A 27,686-nucleotide genomic window follows, 5' to 3' on the forward strand; every position below is an offset into this window, starting at 1 on the left:
CGCCCCTCAGGCCTTCAGTAAGAGCTTTCTGACAGCACCCTCACCTAGACCCTATACACCTGGTGAGACTATTTGTAACCCCAGCCAGAAACACTTCAGTGGGAGAGCTCTAGTCCCTCCTGACAGCAGTGGGAGCCGACTGACAGACACAAGGAGAAAACGTACACCTGCAGCGAGTTGTACCCTCATCCCTCATGGCTGCAGGAAGACCGGCACCTACCATGTCCACTGGGTCCCCAGGTGATCCCTGCACTGCAGACACAGTCCAAATCACACAGATTAAACCACCCCAAATAACTGCTAGCACAGGAGGAGGAGCCTCAGCCTGCCTGGCGCCCCCCCCGCCCCCCACCTGGCAGTGTCCTTGTGAGCCGTGCTTTACTGTACATGGGCCCCCATCCGGCTGGGGTACCTGTGTGCCTCCAGGGCCCACCCAATATGTCATTTGAGGAAGGGACACAAAGTTCAGTGAATGAATGAAAAGGAAACTCCCTGGGGCCCCTGAGCCCTATGGTTTTGCACACTTTCAACAAGGGGTTCTGATCTGGGCCCAGGGGTCCTCCAGGCAGGTTCATGAAGCCACATAAAATGTCAGGCGTCTGTTTTATCTTCAGCAGATCCTAAAATGATTAGAGACTGGCACCCATGGGGCCCCTCCTGGGTCGTGGCCGGGGGCCTGCAGAGGTGTGTGTGTGGGGGGGGCGGGGAGGGGGCAGTCTGCCAGGCTGCCCTCACCACGTCCTGCTCTCCCTCCAGCTCCAGCTCTGCCAGAATGCAGCACCTGCTGCACTCTCTCGTGGTGTCCCTCCTCCTGGCATCCGTGTGTGGGAAACTCGGCCCTCGGGGTCAGCTTGATAGCGGAGGAGGAGACCCCGAGTCTGTGGACCCCCGGTGGGGGCAGCTGAAGAGTGGAAACCTGAGCAGACCCCTCCTGCCTGCCGACTTCCACAAGGAGAACACAGTCACCAACGAGTGGATCGTGGACGGGGAAGAGGACGAGGACTACCTGGACCTGGAGAAGATCTTCGGGGAGGATGACGACTACATCGACGTCGTGGACGCGGTCTCGCCCGTGGACCCTGGGACTGGCGCCGGCAGCGTGCTCCAGCTCTTCCCGGGCAAGAGCCGCATCCAGCGGCTCAACCTCCTCAACGCCAAGTTCGCCTTAGACCTCTACCGGGCGCTGAAGGAGCAGGTCGGTGCCTCAGACAATGTCTTCCTGGCGCCCGTAGGTGTGTCCACAGCCATGGCCATGCTCTCCTTAGGCCTGCGGGGGGACACCCACGAGCAGGTACACGCTGCCCTGCGCTTCACCGACTTCATCAACGCCAGCACCACATACGAGCTGGGCACCGTCCACAACCTGTTCCGGAAGCTGACCCACCGCCTCTTCCGGAGGAATTTCGGGTACACGCTGCGGTCCGTCAGCGACCTGTACATTCAGAAGCAAGTTCAAGTCCTGGACGACTTCAGAGCCAAGGTCCGACAGTACTACTTTGCCGAGGTCCGGGCGGCTGACTTCTCTGATCCCGCCTTCATCTCCCAAACCAACCAGCACATCTCGCGGCTCACCAAGGGCCTCATAAGAGACGTGCTGGAGGACGTGGACCCCGCGACTCAGATGATGCTCCTGAACTGCATCTACTTTAAAGGTAAGAGGTGGCGACATTTCTCAGGGCAGACGCGCGGGCGCTCTCAGCTCACAGGTGGGCCGAACTGCAGACTCTACCTCCATTCCCCTGGGAAACCCAGGCACGGGGTCAGCTCGCAGGGACAGGGAAGGTCCTGATGAGGTGACAGCGCAGCTGACCCTTAGAAACCCTACGCTTTACGCCTCGCCACAGCCTTGAGAGACTGCCACTGTTATGAGTGTCTCCATTTTACAGACAGGGAATTAAAATGCTGCTCTGGGGAGATGGCGGTAAGGGGCAGAGCCAAGCTCCAGCCTCTGTTAGATCAGAATAATGCAAAAACCTTTCTAGCATCAGGTCAACCTGGATCTGAGCTTTTTCGTTTCCCTTCCCAATGGACAAAAGGCTGAAGACAGGTTCACCCTGAGTAACTGACATTCACATCCCCACTCCTTTCCAGGCAGGTGGGGGCGGGGAAATCAACCCTTATGTCTAGAGCAACTGTTCCAGGCCAGCACCAAGCACCGAGGCACTTCCTAAGGAGGACCCCTCCCCCACCGCCAACCACCCACACCTGCACGCGCGCGCGCACGCACACACACGCGCGCGCGCACACACACACACACACACACACACACACACACACACACACACACACAGCCCCGGGACTCTAGAGATAAATGGGCACGGGTCTGTAAATACCAGGCCTCGCTTTTAAAATGCCCTGGTGATGGGGCTTCCCTGGTGGCGCAGTGGTTGAGAGTCTGCCTGCCGATGCAGGGGACACGGGTTCGTGCCCCGGTCCGGGAAGATCCCACATGCCACGGAGCGGCTGGGCCTGTGAGCCATGGCCGCTGAGCCTGCGTGTCCGGAGCCTGTGCTCCGCAATGGGAGAGGCCGCAACAGTGAGAGGCCCGCGTACCGCAAAAAAAAAAAAAAAAAAGCCCTGGTGAGACCTGAGCCAGGAGAAACCTCTACTGCCCTCCACCTGCCCAACAAGTCGAGGGCAGACATGAGGAGTGGGGTCACTGCACACTAGTGCGGTGACACGCAACCACTCTCCCCTCTGCCACCAAGGACTAGTGGGCACCGGCCAGGTCAGTCCCGGGAGGCCACGTTCCCTGGTTGGTCAGCTCCAGCACGGTTTACGGCGGGGTCCAGGGAGCCCCTCTCCTGGAAGTGGCTGAGGGGCAGTGGGGCCAGAGCACTCCGTGCCCAAGCTGAGGCCCCCAGCGGCTGTGCGGAATGCTGCCAAAGGGCAAAGCAGGGGGAGGGAGCCAAGACAGGAGGAAGGGTTCAGAGGCTGAGCCAGACCCCTGGCTCCCCCGACGCCAGGCACAACGCCAGCCTCGCCGTGGGCAGGTCCAGGCCGAGGCTCCAACAAGCCCGTGACAGGCACACGGGACATGCTCAGTGAACACACACATGTCCTTTCATCCCTGGCTGGCGGGACAGGTTTGGGAATGAAAACTGGAGGTCAGCCCTGCTCTCACTCCCCTATCCATGTGGCCTCGCAAGTCCCACTGTTACATGCTCAGTGGGTTTGATGTTGCCAGTGACACTTGAGAGCAATGTCCCGTGTTCAGGGGTGACTTTGACAGTGAGTGGGAGACCCCTGGGTGGCACCAAGGCCCTCAGCCCTCAGCCCTGCCAGCCTGTGGGGATGGCGACTTCCAGAGCCTCTGCCTCAGCGCAGTCAGTATTCAGAGCAGGTAGGGACACGTCCCAACATGGGAACCAGGGTCATGAGGACGGCAAACGTGGCAGCAGGGCACATGAATCCTTGCCCACACACCGGAAGGCTTGCTGGATCAGGGCTGGGAGTCAGAGAGATGAAACGCCAGCAGCACCAGCTCTCACGGGTGCATATCACAACAGAGTCTGGATGTGTAACTCTTAGCTCTAGCTCCCAAATCTCTGTCACTACTTTGATTTTAATTTCAAATGTTACGAGCACTCTGTAAAACACAGTGAAAACAGAGGTTAGGCCTCAAGAGCAAAGGAAGGAGAGAACCCGGGAGAGGCGGGGTGGCTGCAGCAAACCTGGGAAAGCCATGGCTGGAGCCCAGGGAAAAGGGGGTCTCCCCCAGGGCAAATGGCACAATCTGGGGGAGGGGAGAGGCCAGGGACACCGCTCACACCCACCATGCACAGGGTGGCCCCCCGCAGAGAGCTGCTTAGATGCCTGCCTCATGGGGCTGAGCAGCCCTGGACCCAGACCAGAGGCGGGCGGGCACTGCTGTTACGCCTCCCCCAGGAACCTCCTGCTTTTCTGACCCCCTGTGCCCCACCCACCAGCTGGAAACCTTGAACAGGTCACTTGGCTTCTCCCCTCTGCTTGCTCATCTGTGAGATGCGGGTGGTGAAAGCCCCACCTCTCACAGTTGCTAGGAGACGAGGTAGCACAGGAAGGGGCTGGAGGAGGCCTGGCACATGACCAGTCTCACCAGTGGGCGGGCAGCCCTCACTTCCAGTTACTAGCATCTTAGAGCCACAAAGACATGTTCCCACTCGGGCACACAAAGCTGCCCCGAAATCCAAAGTGAAGGTGGCAATGGCAGTGCTGCCTCCCCAGGCATCCAGCCAGTCCTCACAGAGCTGATGGGAGCTCAGGGCCCTCATCTAACAGAGAGACATGCAGAGGCCCAGGCAAGGCAAGTAATGTGCTATTTAATGTCAGGATCTAACCCAGCATTCACCTGGTCTATTCACCCCATCTGCCCTCATCCACTTCCTACAAGAAGCCTCTAAAACAGTGATTCTCAGTGTGGCGGGCGGGCCAGACCAGCACACTGGTCTGGCACACTGGTCTCAGTGTGGTCCCCAGACCAGCAGCATCAGTATCGCCTGGGAACCAGTGAGAAACTTAAACTCCTGGCCCAAACCAGACCTGTGGGTTCATACGGTGGGGGTGGGCCATGCAGCCTGTTTGAACAAACCCTCTAAGAGAGCATTTAAACAAAAGCCCATTCCTGCTGACCTCACAGGGTCCTGGGTGAACAAATTCCCAGCGGAAATGACACACAACCACAACTTCCGGCTGAATGAGCGAGAGGTGGTCAAAGTCCCCATGATGCAGACCAAGGGGTCCTTCCTGGCGGCAAGTGACCAGGAGCTGGACTGCGATGTCCTGCGGCTGGAGTACATGGGGGGCATCAGCATGCTGGTGGTGGTCCCGCACAAGCTGTCCGGGATGAAGACCCTCGAGGCCCAGCTGAAGCCCCAAGTGGTGGAGAGATGGCAGAAGAGCATGACAAACAGGTGCCTCTGGGGCCAGGGGACTGGGGGCCCAAGGATGCTGGGGCTGCAGTCACTTTAGGGAAAGGGGCATGTGCCCCATGGGCCGCTGTGACTTCAGCCCGAACTTTCCACTCGGTGAGAGGAGACCAGAGAGCGTTGGTGAGAAATGCACCTGTACTCTGTGATGTGGGGGCAGGAGCGACCCGGCTGTGCCACACACTTGCCCTGACCCCCTGGGGTCACTTGCTGTGGGCCTAGAACCAAGACAAGCCCCCAACCCGGTTTGAGAAGCCTCGAGGTCCTCCAAATCCCCTCAGGGCGTCACTTACCATCTCACAGTCAGGACCACAGGTTGCGCTGCTGGATCAGCGCAGGAAGGACGCACACGTCACCTCCCTGTCTTCCTGGATCCCGCCAGGCCCGAGTTAACAGCTGAACCTGGTCTGGGCCTCCTTTCAGGACCAGGATACAAGGAAATGCAACTGAGGGACAGGCAGGCTCTTAGGGGCAGGTCTGTCCAGGCAGCTGGGCAGGCATCAAGCCCTGTCATTTTCTCCTTAAAACCTGTTCCGTACCAGCCTCCTTCCTAACCTCACTGCCCACGACCTTCACCCTGAGCCAGCGGGGGCCTGACCAGCCTGCCGTCCCATGCTCCGTCTACCTGCCACCAGCCACCAGGCAGCATCCCCACCTCCCTCTTCCTGTGAACTCTGTGGACCCCCACCCACAGGATGCAGCCCGCTCGCTGCCCAGCCTGGCCCACACGCTGCTCTGCTCTCCCCTGCCCTCCTGCCCAGAGTCCTGCACTCCCTCCAGCAGGCCCTGCTCAGGGCCCCCAGATCTTGTCCCCCCTCCTCCAGGATGGCCCAGTGGTTAGGCCTGTTCTTGTCACTCGGACGCTAACAGGTGGTCTTTATGCTTTGCTGCTTCACGTATGGGGTCCTGGCGCACCAAGAGGGAAGGAAGCTCCTGAGAAGGGGGCGCGTCTGGCGTCTTAGCCCCACAAGCGCCGTCAAGGATGGAGAACGCTAGCACTGGCTGGTACAGAAAGCACTGTTTTTAAGTGCACTGACCTGCACTTCAGCTCCTTAAACAGTAAAATACCAAATGCCTGAAAGCAGGGACCCAAGTGAGAGAATGATGTCAGATGTCTGAGCCATAAGCCAGTAACAGCTCTGCCCCCTGGCTGGTAGGACACAAACCATACAGTACCGAGGACATGACTGCACAGCAGTAACCATGCCTCAATTCTGAATGCTGGGATTACAATGGGATGGTCTTTCCAAAATCCTCCACTGGCAGGACAAGGATATGCATTTTAAGAAGTGTTGTGTCAATCCTGTGGTACACGGACTGGAGGCGGGTGTGTGTGTTTATGGACGTTTAAGGGGAAACGTGATTCCTCTGCAACTTGCAGTTAGTAGAACCAGCCCTTCTCTTCCCTGACCAGGACACGGGAAGTACTCCTGCCCAAGTTCAAGCTAGAAAAGGACTACAACCTGGTGGAGGCCCTGCGGTCCCTGGGGGTCACAGCGCTGTTCGACAGGAACAGCAATATGACGGGGATCTCGGACCAGAGGATTGTCATTGACCTGGTAATGCCCGTCCTCTGCCCATCCCCATCCCGCCCCAGGTCTGCCCCCCTTGGAGCCCCTGCTGATACCAGAGAGAAGGCAGGTGCCCGGGAGCACCCCGGCCCAGCAGGCCTACTATGGCAGAGGCCCCAGAGCATGAGCAGGGGGTTCTAGGGCCATGGTCCTGCCCGCAGAGCGCTGTGGGCAGCCCTGAGTGGCCATGGTGCACAGTGCCAAGGTGGCACCGTTCACATCACACTCAGCTGATGCGTGAGGACTGAGTCCCAAGGGCCATCCTGCCCAGCCACGTCAATGCCTCCCCTGCGCTCGCTTGGTCCCTTCCCTGAAGAACACGAGACTACCCCCCCTTGCCCGTCTGTGAGTGACCACCGCTATCTGATAGCTTCCCTTTTGTCCTGACACAGTTCAAGCACCAAGGCACCATCATGGTGGACGAGGAGGGTACGCAGGCCGCGGCCGTGACCACTGTGGGGTTCATGCCATTGTCCACCCAGGTCCGCTTCAGCGTCGACCGGCCCTTCCTTTTCCTTGTGTATGAGCACCGCACGGGCTGCCTGCTCTTCCTGGGCCGGGTCGCCAACCCCACCAGGTCTTAGCGGTGGAGGCCGGGGCGTCTCGAGTGCTCTGGGGCAACCGCAATTCCATTTCCCTTCCAACAACGACCACGAGGAGCTGGAGCGGTGACCCCGTGGCTCAGGCCACCTTTCTGGGAGACATGGACGAAGGACCGCGATGCTTGCCACCATCAGGGCTGCACAGCCCAGAGGTCACCGCAGCTGCAGCGCGGCAGCTGTCTCCTAGAGGATGTTGCCGCCAGACAGACCAACTCCCTTCACCTCTCACAGCAAACCCTTCCCCGGGCCCAGCATCCCCCCTCCTCCACTCTGTCACCCAAAGCCTTTCCCCCCCAGGGCTTCCCACCTGACAGGGAACATGGGCAGGAGCTGCCCCCTCCCCAGAGTGCTGACAGCGAGCCCCCTCCCCAAGGCCCAGGGTGCCCTGGCCTCCGGCTCAGTCCTCTCAAGGCCCAACCTCCTGAATTGAGGCTAAATGTCTCTGCACCTGCTTTTACCTCACGGCCGCCCAGAGGACGGCATGTACCCATAGCCATGCCTTCCACCCTAGAGATAAATAAATATTGCCACTTTTACTGGGTATAATTCTACTTTTATAAGGTCAGATAAGTAAAAAAGGCCACATTCAAAATAGTTGACACCCCAGCAGTGCTAGACATCGACAGAGTGACCTGAGTGCCCAACAGTGACCCAGAGCAGGCACGTCCTCGGGCTCGGATGTGGCAGTGCTGCTGCATCCTGGGGGCGGGGGGGGGGGCGTGGATGGAGCTGCCTGGGGGCTCCAGAAACACCAGTCTGTATGTGCGGCACACGCTTCAGCTTCCATCCCCAGACACAGGGAGACCCTCAGACGTGCCTGTGGTGCGTCTGGTTCAAGAAAACGGGCGACATCCAAGGACTATATTTCTGGACCCTTGATTCCGGGGCAAGACCAGTGGAATCCACACAGGCTGCTCAGGAAGAAGAGCGCAAGGCCTCCGCAGTGTGGGGCGGGGGACAGCGCCGGGGGCTTCACAACTGCCACGCGTGTGGCCGTCAGACTGGGACCCCACGGGCCTGCAGTGGGCAGTGGGCTGGGGTCGAAGCCTGGTTGGCCTGACTCCACAGAGGGCTTCTGACCCAGCGAGACTGACACAGTCACAGGCAGCAAAGGGGTGCAAGAATGCTCCCCGATGTGGAGGCTGGGTTATCCCCATCCTCACACCAACCTGGGGCTTCCACTGTTACAGAGGGGGCGCGCTCAGCCACAGGCCTGAGTCCCACCCCGGCCCTGCTTTCACCCCTCACCCTCTCCCCCTGCCCCCTCCCCACTGCCTGAGCCAGGGCCCGTCCAGTGTCTGCCACCCAGGGGAGTGGGGGCCTTTCCCTGTCATCCCTCTTGCCCTCTCAGGGAACCTGGGCTTGCTGACCACCCTCTCCAAGTCCTCCTCTATTCTGAGTCAACACTGTCCTCCCCTGGGCTTGTCTGACACTTCTGGTCTTGCTGCTGGTTCCTCTGGCTCCTCCCCCACACCCCCATGTGCATCTCAAGACTCCACCTTCAGCCCTTCCCCACATCCCCCACCCAGAAGGCATGAAGACACGTGGTCCAGGCTCCTCTTTGACTCCCAAGGGTCAGAGAGCTCCAGCCCCTCAATCTGCTCAGAATGCCCTTGGGCCCCCTTCAGAAACGAGGTGCCTCCATGCGGCAGATATGAACCCAGAGCACAGGCCTGCGCCAGGCTGCCTGGGTTCCACTCCCGGCTCTGGCACTTTGAGGCAAGTTCTGTGCCTCAGTCTCCTGTCTGTGAAACGGGGATAACACAGTCCCTATCTTGCAGGCTGTTGTGAGGATGAAGTGGGTTACTGTCTCGAAGGGGTTCAGGTCAGTGCCTGGGTTACCACTTCCAGCCCAGGGGTCCCTAACTGGGGGTCTACCTGGGCCCCTCCCCCTTCCCTTCCTGAGGTGAAGTACAAACCCTTGAGGACAGACACCATCTCTACGAGGAAGAGGGAGCAGCTTTCACACAGGTCTATGACTGAAAGTGTTAGTCCCCAAACATCCTTTTACAGGCACCAAGAGAATAACCTGTCCAAGGCCACACAAGCTGCAAGTGGCCCGGGTGCCCGGCCGAGTGGAGTGCATGGACATTTTCCACGCTTTGTGACAGCAGGGCAACTATGTCTCCAGCTATAGGTTCAAGCAATGGAATCAGTGACATTTCTGAAGAGCATCACAGAGTCACAGGACAAAGACCACCAAACGCAGGCAGGAAGGAGCCTCGGAGGCCATGTGAGCTGGCGCCCCCACCCCAGGCTCCCAAGATCACTGATAAGGGAACAGCTGCATTAGGGCAGAAACCCATGCTTCCTGCCCAGACCCACTGGCACGTCCACTCAACTAAGTCACTGAAGACACTGTGTCATCGAAAAATCCAAAACAGAGTTATCTTTTTCTTTAAAATAAAAAATTAAAAAAAAAATTTTTTTAAGTATAAAACGTTCAAGCAAGCAAACAAAAAAACTATGGAAGTTAGTTTCTCCCAGAAGGTCCAGGGTTAGGGTGAGGGCTAGAACCAGAGAGCAGAGGCAAGAACCATGGCATCTGGGCTCTGTGTTGAGCAACAGAATCAAATATTTGTTTTCTCCTCCACAATATAACCATTAACTTGTTGACACGACGATACTTATTCCGTTCATGTAAAGGTCACCGTATTGGAGGAGACACGGGTGTTTCAGGTGAGCATGTGCTAGCCTATCACTGCTAACATATCTACCTGCCCTGACGCGCCAGCCCCACAGAAAGTCACCCCACCTTTTTGAGATACTCTGCTGGCAGAGCAGGTGCGGAGAGACTGGGACACTCTCCCAGGACCCCACATGCAGGGCCAGGAGTCCAACTCTGGCCCCAGTGACCCTAAAACTGGTGTGCCCCCAACCAAACCTACAAGTCATCGCTCCCCCAAAGTGCGAAGTGTCCCCTATAGACTTCTTCCATGCATTTATTAAACTCCAAACAACAACCGCCAAGCACACTTACAAGCTCACAGGCATACACACGGGTCAGAGAACTGTGGGGCTCAAATATCCCAGAACTCGTTAACTTGAGAGGCCCCCCGGGCGTGCTCCCTGTCTACCAAACCTGCTCTCCATGGAGCCTCCACGGGCCAAGGACTTCATGCCCCTCGCCCTTCCCTCCAGGCCAACAAAGTGCCCTCGTGGCGCTTCTCAATGCACTGTGCGCGAGTCGACGTCAACCATGACGTCTTTAGAAACCGACCTGTGGGTGCTGGTGTAAACCGGCAGGGTCCCAGCAACCCACAGGCCCTCGAGGGGCTGTGGGGGCCCTGACCGCAGGGAGAGGTGGGAGGGCTCCCGGGGAAAGTGGGAGGCATGAGGCAAGCCCAAGCTCCAACCCTGCAGCACGCTTGGGGAGAGATGCTGTCCTGGAGCCCGGCTGAGTCAGCCACCTTCGGGGGAGGGAGGAGGGGACAGGCAGAGGGTGGGGGTGGCCCGAGACGAAACCCCACCCCCCACCCCAGACATAGTCCTCGACTATCAGTCTCACTATCAGAGCCAGGGACGATAAGCCAGTTAGCTGCCGGTTCCCATCCGCCTTGGCCGGCTGACACTGGACTCTCAACAGTCCCCAGACTCAAATGACAAATGCCCACAGAAGCAGAGACCGAAACTACTTTGCAGAGATAGGAGAGGGCTCCCCAACCGCCCACCGGGCCTCGACGCCCCTGGGTCACCACGCAGCCAGAGGTCAACCTCTCCACGTGCGGGGACACCCACGTAAATGCTCGAACGAAGAGGGAGAACTGGAGGCGGAAGCAGGGGCTTAAGCAGAAGGCAGGCTAAGTGGCAGCTCGAGAATCACCAATGAAACAAAGCCGGACGCGGGCCTGGCTCAGGTCTGGCAGCTGGGAACGCCTGGGCCGGGAAAAGTGACATCCGTAAGGGCCATTTGGGAAGAAGTGGCCGCACGCTGAGACAGGACAAGACGGACACCGGCCCTTGACTGCGGCAGTGCTGCGGCAGACAGGCCTGAGCCATCCCCGACAGGGCACCAAGGGCTGCAGCCCCAAGGCCCAGGCACCAACCAGAGGCCCCAGGCTCACTATGGGGGGTTGGGGGTGGGGGGAGAGGTTGGAAGCAGCACCTGCAGGCCATAGTCAGAGGCACCTGAGCTGGCTGGGAGCTCAGGGAAAACCTAAGTCAGACCCCGACACCCGAGGAACGGGCAGTAGGGTCCTGGTCAGCTGACCAGGGGTTCGGCCAAGCATGGAGAAAGGGGGCGAGGCAGCAAGGCCACAGCAGGCACATGCCCACGGGGCAGTCGCGGAAGATTGAAGACACAGCCACAGCTGCAGGATCCCTGCAGCCTCAGAACAGCACCTTTCAGGGAACTCGCTGCAGGTCTCTGGGCAGCACTCAGCACGAGCACCGCACCTGAGTCCGAGACACCAATGGGCGGGTACTCACCACAGCGATCACGGGGATGAGGACGCCCAGGTTCCCCGCGCTGCTGGAGGCCTGGAGGAGAACAGAACTGAGTCACTGGTGAGCCCGCGCTTCTTTCATTGAAAAGGAAAAAAAAAAAGACCTGACACAGTGTCATGAAAACTGAAATTCCTTAATCTACACGAAACGATGAAAAAGATATACAGAGAAACACATATAAAGATGCATCATCTTAACAGCAAAAGAGGGAAACAATTTGAATGTCAAACAGGAGAAGGATTACATAAACCGTGACAACTCTGCACAAATATCACAAGCTGTTACAGAGACTGCGCTCTGAAAAGCACTGTCACCTTAAAAAGTGCCCAGATCAAACGTTAAATGTAAGAAAGTATGCTCTCACACAGTGCCAACTACGTAAAATAAATAGATTTGCATAAAGCACCTAGGAGAAAGTCTGTCAAAAGGTTAACAACGATTGGATCTAAGGAGATAAATTTTTACTCTACTATTTATAGGTTTCTGTATCTTTTCTATAATGAATACACATTCTTTCCAAGTCTGGGAAAATTTGGGGGTTACTTAAAAATAACCAAGTAGGGCTTCCCTGGTGGCACAGTGGTTGAGAGTCTGCCTGCCGATGCAGGGGACACGGGTTCGTGCCCCGGTCCAGGAAGATCCCACATGCCGCGGAGCGGCTGGGCCCGTGAGCCATGGCCGCTGAGCCTGCGCGTCCGGAGCCTGTGCTCCGCAACGGGAGAGGCCACAACAGTGAGAGGCCCGCGTACCGCAAAAAAAAAAAAAAAAAAAAAAAAAAAACTAAGTAAAAAGTCAGCCACCTGGCCAGACACATGAGGAGCAGCCCGGCTCGGGAAGCCCAGCTGCTCAGTTGACCATGAGGGCATCGACTGCCCACCGCAGCAGGGCTGCTCCATCTTCAGGGATGAACAGGGTCAGGACAGCTTGCCGAGGCCCCATGGCCACACAGGGGTGGGGACAGAGTCCTAAGCTGGTGTCCCCCCAGCTCTTGATTTCTGTCCTCAGCTCCTGGTGGTCAGTGTGTTGGCCAGTCTCCACCCCACCCCACCACCCACTGCTGCCCCACAGACACCTGGCCTGTCACTGCAGGTGGGGGGTGGGTGCATGGGCAAGCTCAGCTCGGCACCCAAGGAGCCCCTACCCCAGCCGAGGAACGAAGCAGGACACCTGAGTGTTGAGCCCGGGAGATGCAGTGAGAGGGGTGGGGGTGGGGGTGGGGGAGCTGGGCCCTGGAGCCCTCAACAGGGTACAGCCTCGGCCTCCTTGGGCTCCAGGTGTCTCCCCAACACCCTCGAGCCCCCATCTCCTGGGCACGGGGAACTGGTCCCCACTCAAGAGACAAGAGGAACAGTGGCCTAGCCTGCTGTGGCAGGGAGCAAGGCAGGGCTGAGCAGGGCAAAGGGTCTCAGGCCCTGTTTGCACCAGCCCCTCGCTCCTAGGTGAGACTTTCACTTGAGGCTGCTGTTCACTTGCTTCCACCTCAGAGAGGCCTTGAGACCACCCGACGCCCCTATTTTGTTCCCATGCCTGTCCCGCTAAGCCTGCAGGGGCAGCCCCTTGTCTGTCTGTTCACTCCCGCCAGCACCCTGGGAAGGAACCAGTCCCCCGTTCCTGATGTCACCAGGTAAAGGGAGAAAGCACGGGTTTCAAGGCGGTGCCCAGGGCTGAGCCCTACCTTCAGGGCGGGCCCCTTCTCGCTGGCCCTCTCACTGGCCCGCTTGCCCTCCAGCCCCAGCTGCACAAACAGCTCCAGCAGGTTCATGAGCAGCTCGTCCACCAGGTGCTCGTTCTGGATGTTGGCCGCGATGTTGGCCAGGGCATTGATCACAGCCAGTGAGCAGTGCCTGTGGGAGAGAAGTGACACGGCCACAGTGCCGGCCCCCAGTACTGTGAATGAAGACCCCCACGGCGAGGGACATGCCACCAGAGGATACCAGCCCTGAAGGAAAGTCAGCTGCTGCGGAAGAGACCCCAACCTCCCCCGAGACAAGTTGGGGGCCCAGGGGCTGCTCAGCTTCCAGGAGCCTGCGTGTTGGGGCGTGTTGACAGTCTCGGGACACTTCCTTCAAGTGCCCGGGCGGCCACGCAGCTGAGAACGGGCATGTCGCTCCCCGGCACTTCCAGGGGACCCACTTCCCCTCCAGTTACAGTCTCCCTTCATCACCACCACCCAGGAAACCCTGATGACACTTCCTCCTCCACCTGAGGCTGAGGTTAGGGTCAGCTCACACCAGACACTCAGGAAGTGCTCAGTGGTCCTGACGACCTGCCCCGACCCCTTCACCCCATGTAAACCCTGAATAGGAAGCTGACACTGCACACCAGCAGGGCGGCCGGGCTCTGAGTGCCAGGTCAGCTGGATGCTGCTGCAGCCGGGCTGTGCCAAGTAGCTCAGGTCTTTAAGGCCCAGTTTCTTCCTGAGTAAACAAGGATAATAATTCCCTCCTTGCAGGGCGTGGGGGAATCAAACAGTCCCTGTGAAGCATGTAGCACATTGTCTGCCCCCAAAATCACAGAGCAACGGCAGCCAGGACAAAAGGCACCCCTTCCCAGACAAATCTCTAGGGGGGAAACGGATGGCAGTGGATGCCTCCTCCGGCGGGAGACCAGTCACTGTGGGTGGCACTGTCAGAAAGTGCTTTAGGAAGGAAATGTGGCAGAAGATGAGGAATTGGTAAGTTCTGTACATGGCACGGGCCGAGCAGCGAGGCAGAGGCGGGATCAGAGGTCAGAAGGAAAGACAGGGAGAGGAGGGGCGAGGAGGCGCAGGAGCTGCTCTGGGAGCAAAATGCAAGGGGAAGAGGTTTTGGTCTGTGTGTCAGTGTCACTGCGGAGACCAGAACGGACAGACAGGAGAGGGAGGTGAGCTGGCAGCCCCCTAAGGCCACTCCTGCGTTCCAGTGGCTGGTGCTCCCGTGGGAGCGGCAGTGAGAAGGCAGAGAAGCAGCCATTGTGCTGAGAGCTGTCACATGCATACACACAGCCTCATACACCCACACAGCTGGTGAGGAAGTTAAGGCACAGAGAAGATGAGCATGTCCTGAGTTCACACAGCCGCACTCCCACCCCCTCCCCTGGGTGGAGTGGTCAGGAGGGGAGAGGAGAACCTCTGCCCTGCCCACTGCCCTCCTGACTTCATCTGACCAAGTCCATGAGATCCTCCAAACACAGGAGGACGCGTCTTGTCCTTGGGGCATCCCTGGGGAGGGCGAGGACTCACGCAAACATCATACACCCAAGGCTGTCAACGTCTCCTCCCTTGCCCTCTGAATCCACCCTGAGGCGAGCATCCGAGACCGCACAGGTATGCAGCACCAACCAGCAGAAACACTGGAAAACTACCTAATGTGCGGCCTAGGGCTGGCCAGACAGATTGCGGCGCTGCCACCTGATGGACACCATGCTGACATCTAAGATGACGACAGGCAGGAAGGCTGGTGCTGCTCTGTGAGAACACGGTCACCCGGGGGCGCTGTGCCCACTGGGTGAGGAGCTCAGAGATGCTAGCTCAGGGGCGGCCCTGTGCGGGTCATTCCCGCCTGGGACATGTATTTCTAACATGTAGTGCTTTTGTAACAAAAGATGTTTATTTAAAAGACAAGTCCTCACATCTCACATTTTCAAAGGATCGAGAGCAACAATGAGGTTGGGAAGACTTACCTGTAGCCGTGGTCCTTGTAATCTTTGGTGGCAGAGTACACAACAGAGCTGGCCTTCACACTGATCTGCTGGAAGAGATTCCACACCTCCTGGTAAATGTATTGCTGGAAAAGAGTGAGGGACACGTGACCACATCTCCTCTGGAAGCGCCCTCCATGGACACCCAGAGGGGACACACTGGGGACCAGGGACAGTGGGGCCTGAAATAGCATCAAGGCCAGCCCTTCCTAAAGGTTTATGCAAACCTCAACTTAGACACCAAGAGTGGAATCGGTTCCATTTCCATTCTACTAACATCGGCAAGAAAATAGTTTAAACCTCTTTCTCCGGCACTCTTGGAACCATTACACTATTCTCCTTTACTTGGAAAAAAATCTCACCATTCAGTGTTAAGAAAGTTGGGAGCATTTAACTCTTCCGCAGGGTAAGCTTAATGTGTAGTTTCACATTCCTGGGAATCAAGGAGTTTCGCGAAGCTTGCCCAGGGAGAGTGGGTTCCCGGCCGTGCTTACGTTTCCGGTGATGACCAGGCAGCCAAGCTGGTCAATGATGAGCACGTCAAGCGGGGAGGGGGGCTGGCAGAACTTCTGCTGTAGGATCTGCAGGATCGGCTCCATGACTTTTGGGGTGTCCCTCAGGGCCACTGCGATGTGGCCCAAGGCTCGGATGGTGTGGTCCGGAATCAGGTGAGCATCCCTATGGGAGGGAAGGACAGACACGCCCTGGGAATGGTGCTCCAGCACGCAGCAGGGAAATGAAGCCGGAAGCCAGGACCTGGACCCCAGGGTCATCAGTCTCTCAGAGGAAGCGTCCATCTGAAAGTGACAGCCTGGGATCTGCAATCACCAGCACCAGGCGGGAAGACAGAGGTCTTTTCCCCCAGTGTCCAGGGTGTACATTCGAAGGTGGGCTTCAGCAGACATCGCGGGACAGACTCAATGCCCGACGCCATTCCGTGCCAGAAAGCGGCACAGACGTGCAAATGCCAGCGGCCCCATGAGCCTGCACAGGACCAGCTGCCCCCGCCCCCACCCCCCGGGACAGGACAGGACGTACTTGTCGCTCTCCTGGGAGATATAGAGCCGGTTGGAGAGGCTGGCCAGGAAGGCCTCCACGATCACTGCGTCCACAGTCAAGCCAGCCTTCAGGCACCTGAGCAAGGAGGAGGCCAAGCAGAATGAGGCATCAGAATAACCAGATGAGCATTTTGTGTTTGATTTTGGTTGAGTTTTTCCTGTCTCAGGTCTGCAAGGTTTAAAGACCCGCTCTGAATACTCTTTCCCCAGAAATCTGAAAGAACATCATTACACAGAATGAATTCAAAGAACAGCTGTAGATTTCACCCTTTGACAAGTATCTCACTTGAAAACAGTAACTTCATTATCTTGCCCAGAACGGTCTCCTTTAGGGTGTCATACTCATGCCAATTCCAATTAAAAATTCCGTTTCTCAACAAAAGTCACAATAGCTGATTCGAAAGACAGATGGTCCCACGGTGGCTGAGGGAATGTTAAAATTACATATCGAGGTTTTAATAGTATGGAGAAATGCTTATGCTCTAGAGAAGGGGAAATCTAACAGCCCTGAGGAGCATGAAATCTTACAAGCATCTCTCGCTCCCCACACATTTGGCTCCCAGGCCACAAAGTCAGAGAAGACAGTCTGACAGAGTAGCTGGGCTCCAGCCCGATGGCCCCGAGAGCGAGGCGCCAGGACTCAGACAAGGAGAGGTACGTCTCCTGCAAATCAGAATGTATCTGGTCCCCAAGTGTGGACAGCAAGAGTTCACACAGATGGAGCTGGTGCCGAAGGGACATTCGGGCATGTAAAACCTCTCATTTATACCAAAAATCACACGGAAAACAAGATGAAATAGGACCACGTGTCATCACTCTGGATGATGGGCTAAGGGATAATTCTTTTCTGTCTACTTTTCTACAAATCACAGGTTTTCTCTGTTTTTTATTACGTTTATGATCAGGAAAAGAAAGGCAGGAAATTTTTTTTTTTTCTTTAACATGTAGCAATCTCCCTTTTCGGATCCAGTGCAGGTTTAGAAGCTTCCCTGAACAATAATGTCTCTGGCTCTGCCTGACACCCCGCCCCTGTCCCCCTCACCCCCTGAGGCCGCCCACCTGCAGACGTTGTCGATGGCAATGTCCCGCAGCTGCTCGTACATGGACGGCTGGCTCTTCTTCCCTGACGCCACATTCAGGGTCGACTCGGAATGCTCATTGGTTACGCTGATTTTTATATCATTGCCGGCAACTGGAAGTGAAAGTTCAAATATCTATCTGGTTATGCCTGTCACTTTCCATACCCGTGTTTGAAATTCAAAACCAAAATCAAATGTAATCATCTTTAGCTATAAAAGCAATCACTTTACAAAGACTTCACCAAGCATTTCAGAATCCAAAGTGTCAGAGAACAGAAAGAATGAAACAAATGTTTAAATCAAGGAAGCACACTTAAGTTACAAAGCAATGAATACATAAAACAGCAACGTCTTAAGAAATGATTCAGAAGTCCTGGCCCCTAGGAGCTCAGCTCCAGCAGAAAGGCAAGGGCATGGCCTGAGGGCATCCAGCTCACGAGCAGGAAGGCAGGAAGGGTGGGCAAGCGTGAGAGCAGGGCCCTCAGAGTCTCTCCACCTGAAGGGTGGGACTACCTTGGTGGGACTGGGGGCAGCATGGTGATACCACTTCAGCACCCGAGTGCGCAGCAGGGTACTTAATTAACATTGGTCACCAGCCGTGGTCTGGGCCTGTGGCAGCGGAGGGGACAGAGCTCCGGGCCCAGCGTTGGGACATGGGACGCACACTGCAGGATGCCCCAGAGAGGGCAGGTGCCAAAAAGAGCAGGCCTGGATTGGGGCCTGGGGCAGTGGCAGCGGGAGGGAGGCCTGGCACCCCAGGGAGTTGTGCAGGGGAAGCCTTGGGAGGAAAAGGCAGAGGAGCAGCCCAGGGATGGCAGCCTCTCGGCCAGTTACCTGTGTGGTACTGACTGTGGCACTTGTACAGCTTCACCAGCACGGGGGACGGGACCACCAGGAAGTCCCGCAGGGATGGCGTCACCGAGTGCACTACCACCGGGAACCTCTCGCACAGGCGGCCCAGGCCCTGCAACGCACAGCGGGCCATCAGGGGCCGCAGGGGAGGTGCCCACCCCTTCAGACACCAAGTCAATCAGACTTCCAAGGGCCACCCGGCCATGGGGCACAAAGACAGAAAGGGGGTGGTTGGGACTCTCTCCACCCAAAGGTGAGATTCACTGTTAAAGTGTGTCCATCTCTTTTAGAACAAACTTAGGGGAGAAAGGGCACCAAGCATTACTTTTACACAACGGCAAACGTGAAGTCAGTGGGGTTGGGACAAGGTCAGAGTCTCGGCACAGCAGGCTGGCGTCCGAGGCCTTGGGAACACCCGGCAGATGCAGGGCAGCCTTCACAACGCAGGACTTGGCTGTGCCTGGACCCCACTCGCAGAAAGCCTGCTGGCCGTCAGCAGTGGCCTCCCAGCACTGAACTTGTCCACAGCAGACTCTAGTTCAAGTTCCTAGAGGCAGCAGCTCAGACCTCGCTGCTGGTGCCTGCCACAGCCTGGCCACGGCAAGAAGGCCCTGCTGGGGCTTCCCTGGTGGCGCGGTGGTTGGGAGTCCGCCTGCCGATGCAGGGGACATGGGTTCATGCCTCGGTCTGGGAGGATCCCATGTGCTGTGGAGCGGCTGGGCCTGTGAGCCATGGCCACTGAGCCTGTGCGTCCAGAGCCTGTGCTCCGCAACGGGAGAGGCCACAACAGTGGGAGGCCCGCGTACCGCAAAAAAAAAAAAAAGAAGGCCCTGCTGACGGGTGTCAGCACCGCGCCCCCAACCACCCCCACCGGGGCCCGTGAGACTTACCTGCAGACAGCAGATGAGCAAGGGCAGGTGAGCAATGATGACCTTGCTGGATGTCTTGGACTGCAGCTTCTCAGACAGCTTGATGCACAGATTCTCTGCGCCTAAGTTCAGAACAGAGGAGGGTACGGACCTTTAGCAAAGGCCAATGGTCACAAAAACTCCTTCATCAGTCAAAATAGAACGTGACTAAACCCCGGGCTCACTAACTCTGAGAAGCAGCTCCACCACAAAGTGTCGGAGGTGGGCGTCCCTGCTCCTTTCCTGCTGCTATGACGACACCATCCTGCGGGGTGGGCTATCCGTCCGCTGCCAGCCCCCACCCTGTCCCGTGTCCTGAGCGTGGCTCCCCCCGAACCCCCACCTTCCTGGACCAGCACCATCTTCCGCCCTGAGCCCCCTCCTCTCCTCATAAGCGGAGGACACGCCAGGCGGTGGCACGGGGAACCCACCCTGCTCGTCCTTCACAGCCCACACCATGAGGTCTACGCAGGCGGCACTGGCCTGGCAGCGCAGCTTCAGGGGGCTCAGCTCGCTGTGGGTCCGGTCCATGTCGTGCAGGATCTTCTGGAGCTCCCCCTGGCTGGTGTTGAACTGCTCCAGCACGAAGTCATGGACCTCCTTCACAAAGGAGGTGGGCAGGTCTGCAGGAGGGAGAGCGGGCACAGATTCAGGCTGTGAGCAGCCGTGGTCTTTCCCTTGCGACAGACACCCAGGGAGAGGGAGCTGCTGCTGGCTACCATGCTTCCAGGAAGGCCGGCTAGGGCGAGCCAGGACGGGCACGCACGCCAGCCCTGCACACATGCTACCTGACACTCAGAATGGTCACCTCCCAGCGAAATGCGAGCCATGCTTTGTTTTAAGCTGTCAATACACTCAAACCTGAACACGAGACACAACCTGGGGAGTGCCATCACCAGAATTGGTCTGATTAACGAAAAGTACTCCTGTGATACTTTCTAAAAAGGGCGTCAGTTATCAGATGTGGGAAAGCTGGATGCAGCCCGAGGAGGACCCCCTGCACAGGAAGGCACCCAGTCTGCAGCCTCTCCCAGCTCTCGTCCTCGGGCCTGGACAGTGCAGGAGACCCGAGAGACGGCACAGGCAGAGGGCAGACTGGCCAAGAAAGCCAGCAGCAGACTGGCTAGGGGAGGCCACAGGCTCCGGGGTCAGGCCGAGCAGCCAGCACCTGCCGCTTTTCGGGAACCTAGCCCTCATGGTGGCCCCAACCAGGTTCAGGCCCCAGCAGTGCTTGGAATCAGATCAGGAAAACAGCTAAGGAGATTATGGGACACCCACAGGACACCATGTGGTCATCAAAGCTTTTGTTTATGAAGTACATTCAGCAACTTAAGGGAAGAGCCTAGGAAAACTGTGTTTAAAACACACAAGAGAGCCTGGAAGGAACTCCTAACTCCGTGTGTGAGCTCCGCTACTGACAAATTATTCTGAGTTGTAAGATCACGACTGCCTCGTTTTCTCATTTTTTTAATGTTTTGAAACATGTAAGGCAGACACATTAGACTGTATGCCTGACCAGGGGATCAGGACGACCCCACATGTCCGTGTCAGACATCAGCCGAGGAGACACACCCACCAAAGAGGCTGCGCTGCTGGCAGCACCGGGGGCAGGACGACAGGTGCATGTCCCTCATCGCCTGCTTCTCCCAGGAACGTGTCCACGTTCCTTGCAGATGCTGTGAAGCGGCCCTGGCACAAGGGCAGGACCCCACCCTCACCTTTCATGTAGTACAGAGTGTCCCGTAGCATCTTGAATGTGGCCACATAGAGGGGGTCGCTGAACACGCTGTAGTAGAGGTCGGCGCTGGGGTTGGCCTGCAGGTAGAGGCATGGGACGCGTGACTGGCACCGCCGGTCACTGCGGTGACTCCCTCCTCCCTCCTACGCTCACACTGCCCAGAGATGCCTGCGGGGAGCAGCCCCAGGCCCCTGGAGGATGGACCACCTCCTCTCACTGAGGGCTCACCCTCTCCAGGCATCTTTGAACAAAAAGAGTGGGGGTGCAGGAGCCACAGGGCCACAAGACCACATTGCACCCTGTCCCCCTCAGTCATAGACACGACAGCTGGGGCACCTTCGGATTCGGCCTACGTTTTGTAACTAAAATTCACTTTAAATTTTCTTTAGCAATCTCATCTAAAATGTGACGCTAGTTTTCTTCTGGGGAAAAAAATTCATCCGAGGTCTAGTGAGTTGAGTAAGATGCTGTTAATTTTTCTGCACCCTCAGTCTAGTGCAATGGAAAGGCACGATTTACAAAAGTTCTGACACAGGTAAGCGCGGGGAAGGCAGATGCGGAGGCAAATCCACAGCGGGAAGGGGCCTGTGGGGCGAGGCTGGTGGAGGCCGTGTCTCATGGGCACCGGTGCCATCAGAGGGCGCTGCGCGAATGGCCCTACAGGCACAGTCCTCATGACTCCCTGCAGGGCAGATGTGACAGTGGCTGAGGTTAAGGTGAGCAGGGGTCCCACCCCAGAGCCAGGAGGGAGGAACCTGGGCGGTGCAGCCCGGCCCCAGGGCCCCAGAGCTGTGTGATGAAGGCCCTGCCAGCCTCTGTCTTCCCGGCTGAGAGCGGGTGTGCCGTGGGTTCAAGGAGAGGGAGTCACATCTGGCACATAATAAGCACGGTCACTGCCAGTGAAGGTGGATGAGGAGGAGGATTATCCTGCAGTGACTCGGGTTCGAGCTTTTATTTAGCCACAAAACCAATTCTTCAAATGGACATTTACACTAAAGTCCAAATTATGAAACAAAATATGAGAAACTGCTCTGTTCCATGGGGAAAAGGGCCCCAAAGCCCCATGTTCCTGGCATTCCTCTCCCCTCAGGACCCAAGCCAGCTCTTCACCACGGACGGCACTCGGGCCCAACACGTCTGGCTGCTGTGCCTGCCAGCCCAGCTCCAGCCCTGGCCTCCTGGTTTGCCCAGGGTCACACGACCCCACACCGACGAAGGACACCAGGACACCTCTGAGAGCAAGCACAGTGAGAGCTCAGGCCCACGGGCAGGAGGGCTGCGGACCAGCTGGCAAGTGACCGGTCACACACCTAATGCCCGCAGACAGCGGGGTGGAGTGCATGCAGGGCAGGAGCTGTGGCCTGCAGCATAGGGAGGTCCCTGGTGGTATCCTTCCCGCTTCATAACTGAGCCTGGTGGTGCCAGGTGCTGCATGTCTTATAATCGGATGAGAGAAAGAATGCCAGGCTTAACAAGGAATCTGAGCCCAGCACATGGCCACAGCAGCCATCAGCCTGGAAATCGGTGATCTCTCTGGACCCTGACAAAAGGGGGCTGACCCAAATGTTCCCAGGGACTTTGAGGCCTCCCAGCAGCGACATTTAATGATTTTATAAATAAAGCTGTGGGCCTTGGTTCCAAACATGCTAAGGACAGAAGATGCCTGAGTACACACCCCTCATACTCACAAGCCAGGGCCTGCAGTGCCTGGACTGATGAGAGGTGTGTACCGAGCCCTGGCAGTGGCTCTGCAGGCACCGTGGGGGCAAGGACCACAATGGAGCAGAGTTGGAGCCCAGGCCGCAATCCAGCTCCCATGCTGACCATGGGACGCGGGCACCAGTTAGTCCTCCCCGAACCTCTGCTTTCACCTGTGAAGTAGAGACCCTGACCAGTGCTCAGGGGCCAGGACGGGGCACCGGTAGGGGACACATCTAAAGGAGCCAGGCACAGGGCAAGGCCTTGGGCGGCAGGTGTGCTGTCGTCACTGGAACGTACGCAGAAGTCTCAGGGCGAGCCTCTCCCTCACTCCAGTGGCCCCACCCCACCGACTGCAAACCCTCCCCACTCCCCCGACACAGGTGTGCCCGGCAGGTGATCTCGGCGTGATGCCCTCAGAGGGAGTACGTACCTCCATCACGCTGGCTACGACTGCATCCAGGGACTTGAGAACAGGCTCCTCAACAATCTTCTTCACCTGCAAGGGAAACGAGACCTCGTGAGCACCTGGCACACATAGGGGGAGACAGGAGTGCCAGCTCATTCCACTGAAGAACAAATCGTGCTGACGTATGAAACCATATCACAAGCTCACAGTGAAAAATGGATGGAAATAAGAGGCCAACAATGAGCACATCACTGGAGCCCCAAGGCTCCAATACACACACAAATGTCCCTAATCCTGCCATCACTTAGAACTTCTTTCTTACCATAGATGGGAATGAAATAAAAACAGAAAAGGAACCAACTCCCTCAAATCTGGGTACATGAGGTTTCCATTTCCAGGAAGCGAAAGCGCTGAGACTCCAGGCAAGACTGACTTTTCCCCCCCGAGGCCCCTCCCAGACGTGGTAGACCCCCATCACAGCCGGTCCCCAGGCGCCAACGATGCCCCCTCCCCGGGCCAGGGCGCTGGCTCTTCCGGGCGCTGCAGCACACACTGCGAATTCCTCACAGGAGCACTGGCCACCCCCACCCTGGCCCCACTCTGTACCAGTGCTCAGGACAGGAAGAACTGTTCTGCCGACTAAGAACCGCCTGAGAAAACTGCCACCACACTACAGTGCTTTAAGGTTATTTTTAAAACATATGGATAATGATAAACGACAGGCCAGGAGAAGAAATTTAAAAATGGTTTAGAAGAAAACCTAACCTTGAAAGTTAAAAAAAACTGAAAAACAAATTCCCCTGAACGACCCAAGACATCCAGCCTTCAACTGGAATCTCTTGACACGACCCTAAAGAGCTGCTGTCCCGTCGGGACACTGACAGCGTGGCCGGCTGGGGGGTCTCAGGACAGCCGGCTACTGAGCAGCTCACCCTGGCTCCACCCTGCCCGCCGACACTGGGTCATCTTCTTGCTTCTCCACCCGTAGCCACCACCTCTGGGCCATTTCTGTTCACACTCCTCACAGGCAAGCGCCACGTCCCCGGCCCCCGCCTCACCCCGACCTTCTTCTCTCTCATTCGTTCCAAAGCAGAAAGCCCTGTCTTTGGAGTCTGTCCTGGCCCACCCAAATCCACCATGCAGCACCCTGGTACAAGCATGGCAACTTCAGGGGTGGGTCACAGGCCCAGCCACTCCAGGACTCAGACAATGGCATCTCTGATGTGACTGCAAAGATCACACAGAGGTCCCCAGACAGGAAACATTAGCTCTGTATTACTCCAAAAAGAGGAGCCCCTGAGCTGGGTCAAGTGCAAGAGCAGGTGGGCTTGGGGTCGGACCACAGCCTGAGCCTGGGCCCTGCCCTTAGCCCTTAAAGTACTTGACACCAACTTCCTCACCTCCAACAAGGGGACGCATGGCCACGCCCCACGTGGCGGCTGCAGGGACAAATGAGAACATGCCACACAGCAACTCCGAGGATGTGACCCTCCTTCCCTCTTTAATCTGAAAACTGTGACTACCAAGCTGTGCTGTGAAATATAGGCTGACACAACTAGCAATTCCACTGGTTGATATACCCGTGGTCCATCTATCCATCAAGGCTATGCTTACCAGGTTTACGAGTTCCCGGAGCATCTCCAGGGGAATACTGAACTCCTTGTAAGTGATGCCATTGAAAAGAGGAGAAACGGAGAAGCTGGAGCTGATGGTGGAGAAGTAGTAGTCGGGCTCCAGGGCACTCCCATCAGGCAAGTAAGAGGCTGATGGGGCAAAACCAGAAAGTCAGTCGTGGGAGTATGAGACCCAGATACTCCCTCAAGAACCAACAACGGTATCAATTTTGCTTTTGTTTACACTCAAATTCCATGTGAAGTAAAGGCTGATATGATTCAGCAATCCCACTCCTGGGCATATATCCAGAGAAAATTCTAATACAAAAGATACATGAACCCCAACGTTCATAGCAGCACTATACACAATAGCTAAGACATGGAAACAACCTAAATGTCCATTGACACATGAATGGATAAAGAAGACGTGGGGGCTTCCCTGGTGGCGCAGTGGTTGAGAGTCCGCCTGCCGATGCAGGGGACACGGGTTCGTGCCCCGGTCCAGGAAGATCCCACATGCCATGGAGTGGCTGGGCCCGTGAGCCATGGCCGCTGAGCCTGCACGTCTGGAGCCTGTGCTCCGCAACAGTAGAGGCCACAACAGTGAGAGGCCCGCGTACCGCAAAAAAAAAAAAAAAAAAAAGATGTGGTACGTATATATACAACGGAATACTACTTAGCCATAAAAAAGAATGAAATAATGCCATTTGCAGCAACATGGATGGACCTACAGATCATCATACTAAGTTACTAAGTGAAGTAAGTCAGACAGAGAAAGACAAATATCGTTATGATACCACTTATATGTGGAGTCTAAAAAACATGACACAAATGAACTTATTCACAAAACAGAAACAGACTCACAGACATAGAAAACAAGCTTACAGTTGCTAAAGGGGAAAGGGGGTGGGGGAGGGATAAATTAGGAATTTGGGAGCAGCAGATACAAATTACTCTATGTAAGATAGGTAAACAACAAGGTCCTACTGAATAACACAGGGAACTACAGTCAATATCCTGTAATAAACCATAATGGAAAAGAATCTGAAAAAGAATATAATATATATGTATAACTGAATCACTGTGCTATATATCAGAAACTAATACAACGTTATAAATCAACTATATTTCAATTAAAAAAAGAAGTAAAAGCTGGATTGCAAATCCTTGGGGAGGGTTGCCTCTCACTGGGGTGTTTCAGGTCAAAGCTTAGGTAGAATCATGTCCTAATATTTTCCACCCAGACATGTGAGAACAACAACAAAAAAAGAATTACACCTTTTTACAGGTTAAGAGCCATGACAGCTGGAGGCAGCTTACAACAGAGCGGGGGCAACAATACTGAGAGGAGCTGAGACGCTGGAGGCCAACACGGTGAAGCTACAGAGGGGGCTGGACGGGGGGTGGGGTGAGGCCAAATTAAAGGGAACAGGTGGGGAGAAGGTGGGAAGGGTGTGTGTGTGCGCACATGAAATGTGTGTGAAAACTACATAAAACATGTATATGTACAGTGTGCATGAACACACATGCTCCATGTGTTTTCCATTATATATGCACCCGTGTGACCGGCTTATCTCACTCAGCATCACATACAGGTTCATCCACGTTGTCACAAATGGCAATATCTCCTTTCCTAAGGCTGAATAATATTCCTGGAGGGCATTATGCTGAGTGAAGTAAGCCAGTTACAGAAAGAAAAAAACTGCACAATCTCACTTATATGTGGAATCTAAAAAACTCAAAGACATGGGAGCAGAGAGTGTGGTGACCGGGGCGGGAGGTGGGGAAATGGGGAGATGACGGTTATGCGGGCTGAGTCCAGAGAGCTAATTACACCATGCTGGATGCTAGAAATGCGCTGAGAGAAGAGGTGCTCTAACCACACACGCACACACACAATGGTGACTATGTGAGGAGATGTATAGTTAATGGCTTGACTGCAGTAACCACCTCACCACATTTATGTATATCAAACCATCATGTCGTTCACCTTAAGGACATTAACAGTTTATTGTAAAAAATAATGATAGTCATAAGACAAGGCAAGAAGTCTGTGACCCGGACACACACCACGACATGAGGATGACATCCTGCGTGGCTGACCCAGTGCGTGGTGGACACAAAAGGAGGCAAAAGGCAGAGCTGCAGGAACCACAGGTGTAAGATTTGGGATTTATGCAGGGGTGTCACTGATAATGGAACGGATGGTGCCATGAGGCGTGGAGGTCTTGTTTCCCCACTTCCTCCCCACAATCTGCATCTTACTTCCTTCGAGGAGAAGGTGAAGGCTATTGTAACAAGTGTCTGACACTGCACAGAGCTGCCACATGAATCAAATTCAGTAAATTACCTGAAAGTCCTTTGTGAACAGCAAAGCTCTACAGAAAGTACTACTCATTAAACATAAGGGATTACATGCAGTCTCATTACTATGTTCTTTAATGTTATCCACACACTTAATGACCTTAAACAACAAGAAACAAAAGAAGGACCCACCGCTAGTATTTCCACCTGAAAAGCAGTGCTTTCACAGGTTAATGTACTAAGATTCAGATGGCAGGCATTTGGGGTCCTGTATATTATTGTCTGCACTTTTCTCTATGTTTGAAATATTTTTAGATTCAAGTTTAAGAAGTTTAATCAAAAATAGAAAATAAATGCTTTCTAAAAGCTTGACACTCAAGAGGCACAACAGCAGTGCCTGGGGGCTCGGTCAGCAGAAAGGCAAAGCCCACCTTCGAAGTAGTGAAAGGTGGATCCTCCAGGGGAGCTGGGAGGGGGCACCCCTCGTTCAGGGCTGACCTGAAACACACAACCACACGCACAGATAAGAAAGGCCAGTCAGACCTCAGTCAGATCTGTCTCAGACAAGGCTCCCTCTGCTGGCCAGAGCCCTGGTTCAGCCCCACCTCCTCGCTGAAGCCCACCCTGGCTACAGGTTCTCTACTGTAATTCTAAATTCTTGTGTCTAGCCATATATTCTACACCTGATGACTGAGCCAGACTATTCTCAGTGTTTCGTGTCCCTGTCTTTCTCCATGAATCAATTACATATTCTCTACAGGCACCAACTGTCTTGCACTCAGAAAAGAGCTGGTGCCCAAACACTTCACCTCCCAGGAGATGA

At 55.9% G+C, this 27,686-nt stretch overlaps 2 protein-coding genes across 12 annotated transcripts in view; one reads left to right on the forward strand and one right to left on the reverse strand.

The window, feature by feature from the left end:
* The window catches only part of PI4KA (phosphatidylinositol 4-kinase alpha), a 95,040-nt gene that overhangs the window by 35,972 nt on the left and 31,382 nt on the right, over window positions 1-27,686 (reverse strand). For 10 of the 11 annotated variants that reach the window (XM_027088755.1, XM_027088754.1, XM_027088751.1 and 7 more), the window contains 13 exons: window positions 27,295-27,361; window positions 24,561-24,709; window positions 22,971-23,036; window positions 20,820-20,916; window positions 19,533-19,724; window positions 19,084-19,184; window positions 18,176-18,305; window positions 17,322-17,454; window positions 16,243-16,338; window positions 15,699-15,882; window positions 15,187-15,290; window positions 13,202-13,370; window positions 11,509-11,559 (listed from right to left, as the gene is read on the reverse strand). In XM_027088755.1, coding sequence (XP_026944556.1) covers window positions 11,509-11,559; window positions 13,202-13,370; window positions 15,187-15,290; window positions 15,699-15,882; window positions 16,243-16,338; window positions 17,322-17,454; window positions 18,176-18,305; window positions 19,084-19,184; window positions 19,533-19,724; window positions 20,820-20,916; window positions 22,971-23,036; window positions 24,561-24,709; window positions 27,295-27,361 — 1,539 coding nt within the window. The remainder of the gene's footprint in view (window positions 1-11,508; window positions 11,560-13,201; window positions 13,371-15,186; window positions 15,291-15,698; window positions 15,883-16,242; window positions 16,339-17,321; window positions 17,455-18,175; window positions 18,306-19,083; window positions 19,185-19,532; window positions 19,725-20,819; window positions 20,917-22,970; window positions 23,037-24,560; window positions 24,710-27,294; window positions 27,362-27,686) is intronic. The other variant, XM_027088760.1, reaches the window with a different exon arrangement.
* Window positions 597-7,062, forward strand: SERPIND1 (serpin family D member 1). The gene is made up of 4 exons (XM_027088765.1): window positions 597-1,652; window positions 4,619-4,892; window positions 6,322-6,466; window positions 6,871-7,062. Exons 1-4 carry the CDS (start codon window positions 626-628, stop codon window positions 7,060-7,062), a joined length of 1,638 nt encoding a protein of 545 aa, XP_026944566.1. The 5' UTR covers window positions 597-625.

This window comes from Aethalodelphis obliquidens, unplaced genomic scaffold, assembly GCF_003676395.1.
Source record: "Aethalodelphis obliquidens isolate GAN/ISIS:26980383/991018 unplaced genomic scaffold, ASM367639v1 scaffold63, whole genome shotgun sequence".
In the NCBI taxonomy this organism is placed as follows: domain Eukaryota; kingdom Metazoa; phylum Chordata; class Mammalia; order Artiodactyla; family Delphinidae; genus Aethalodelphis; species Aethalodelphis obliquidens.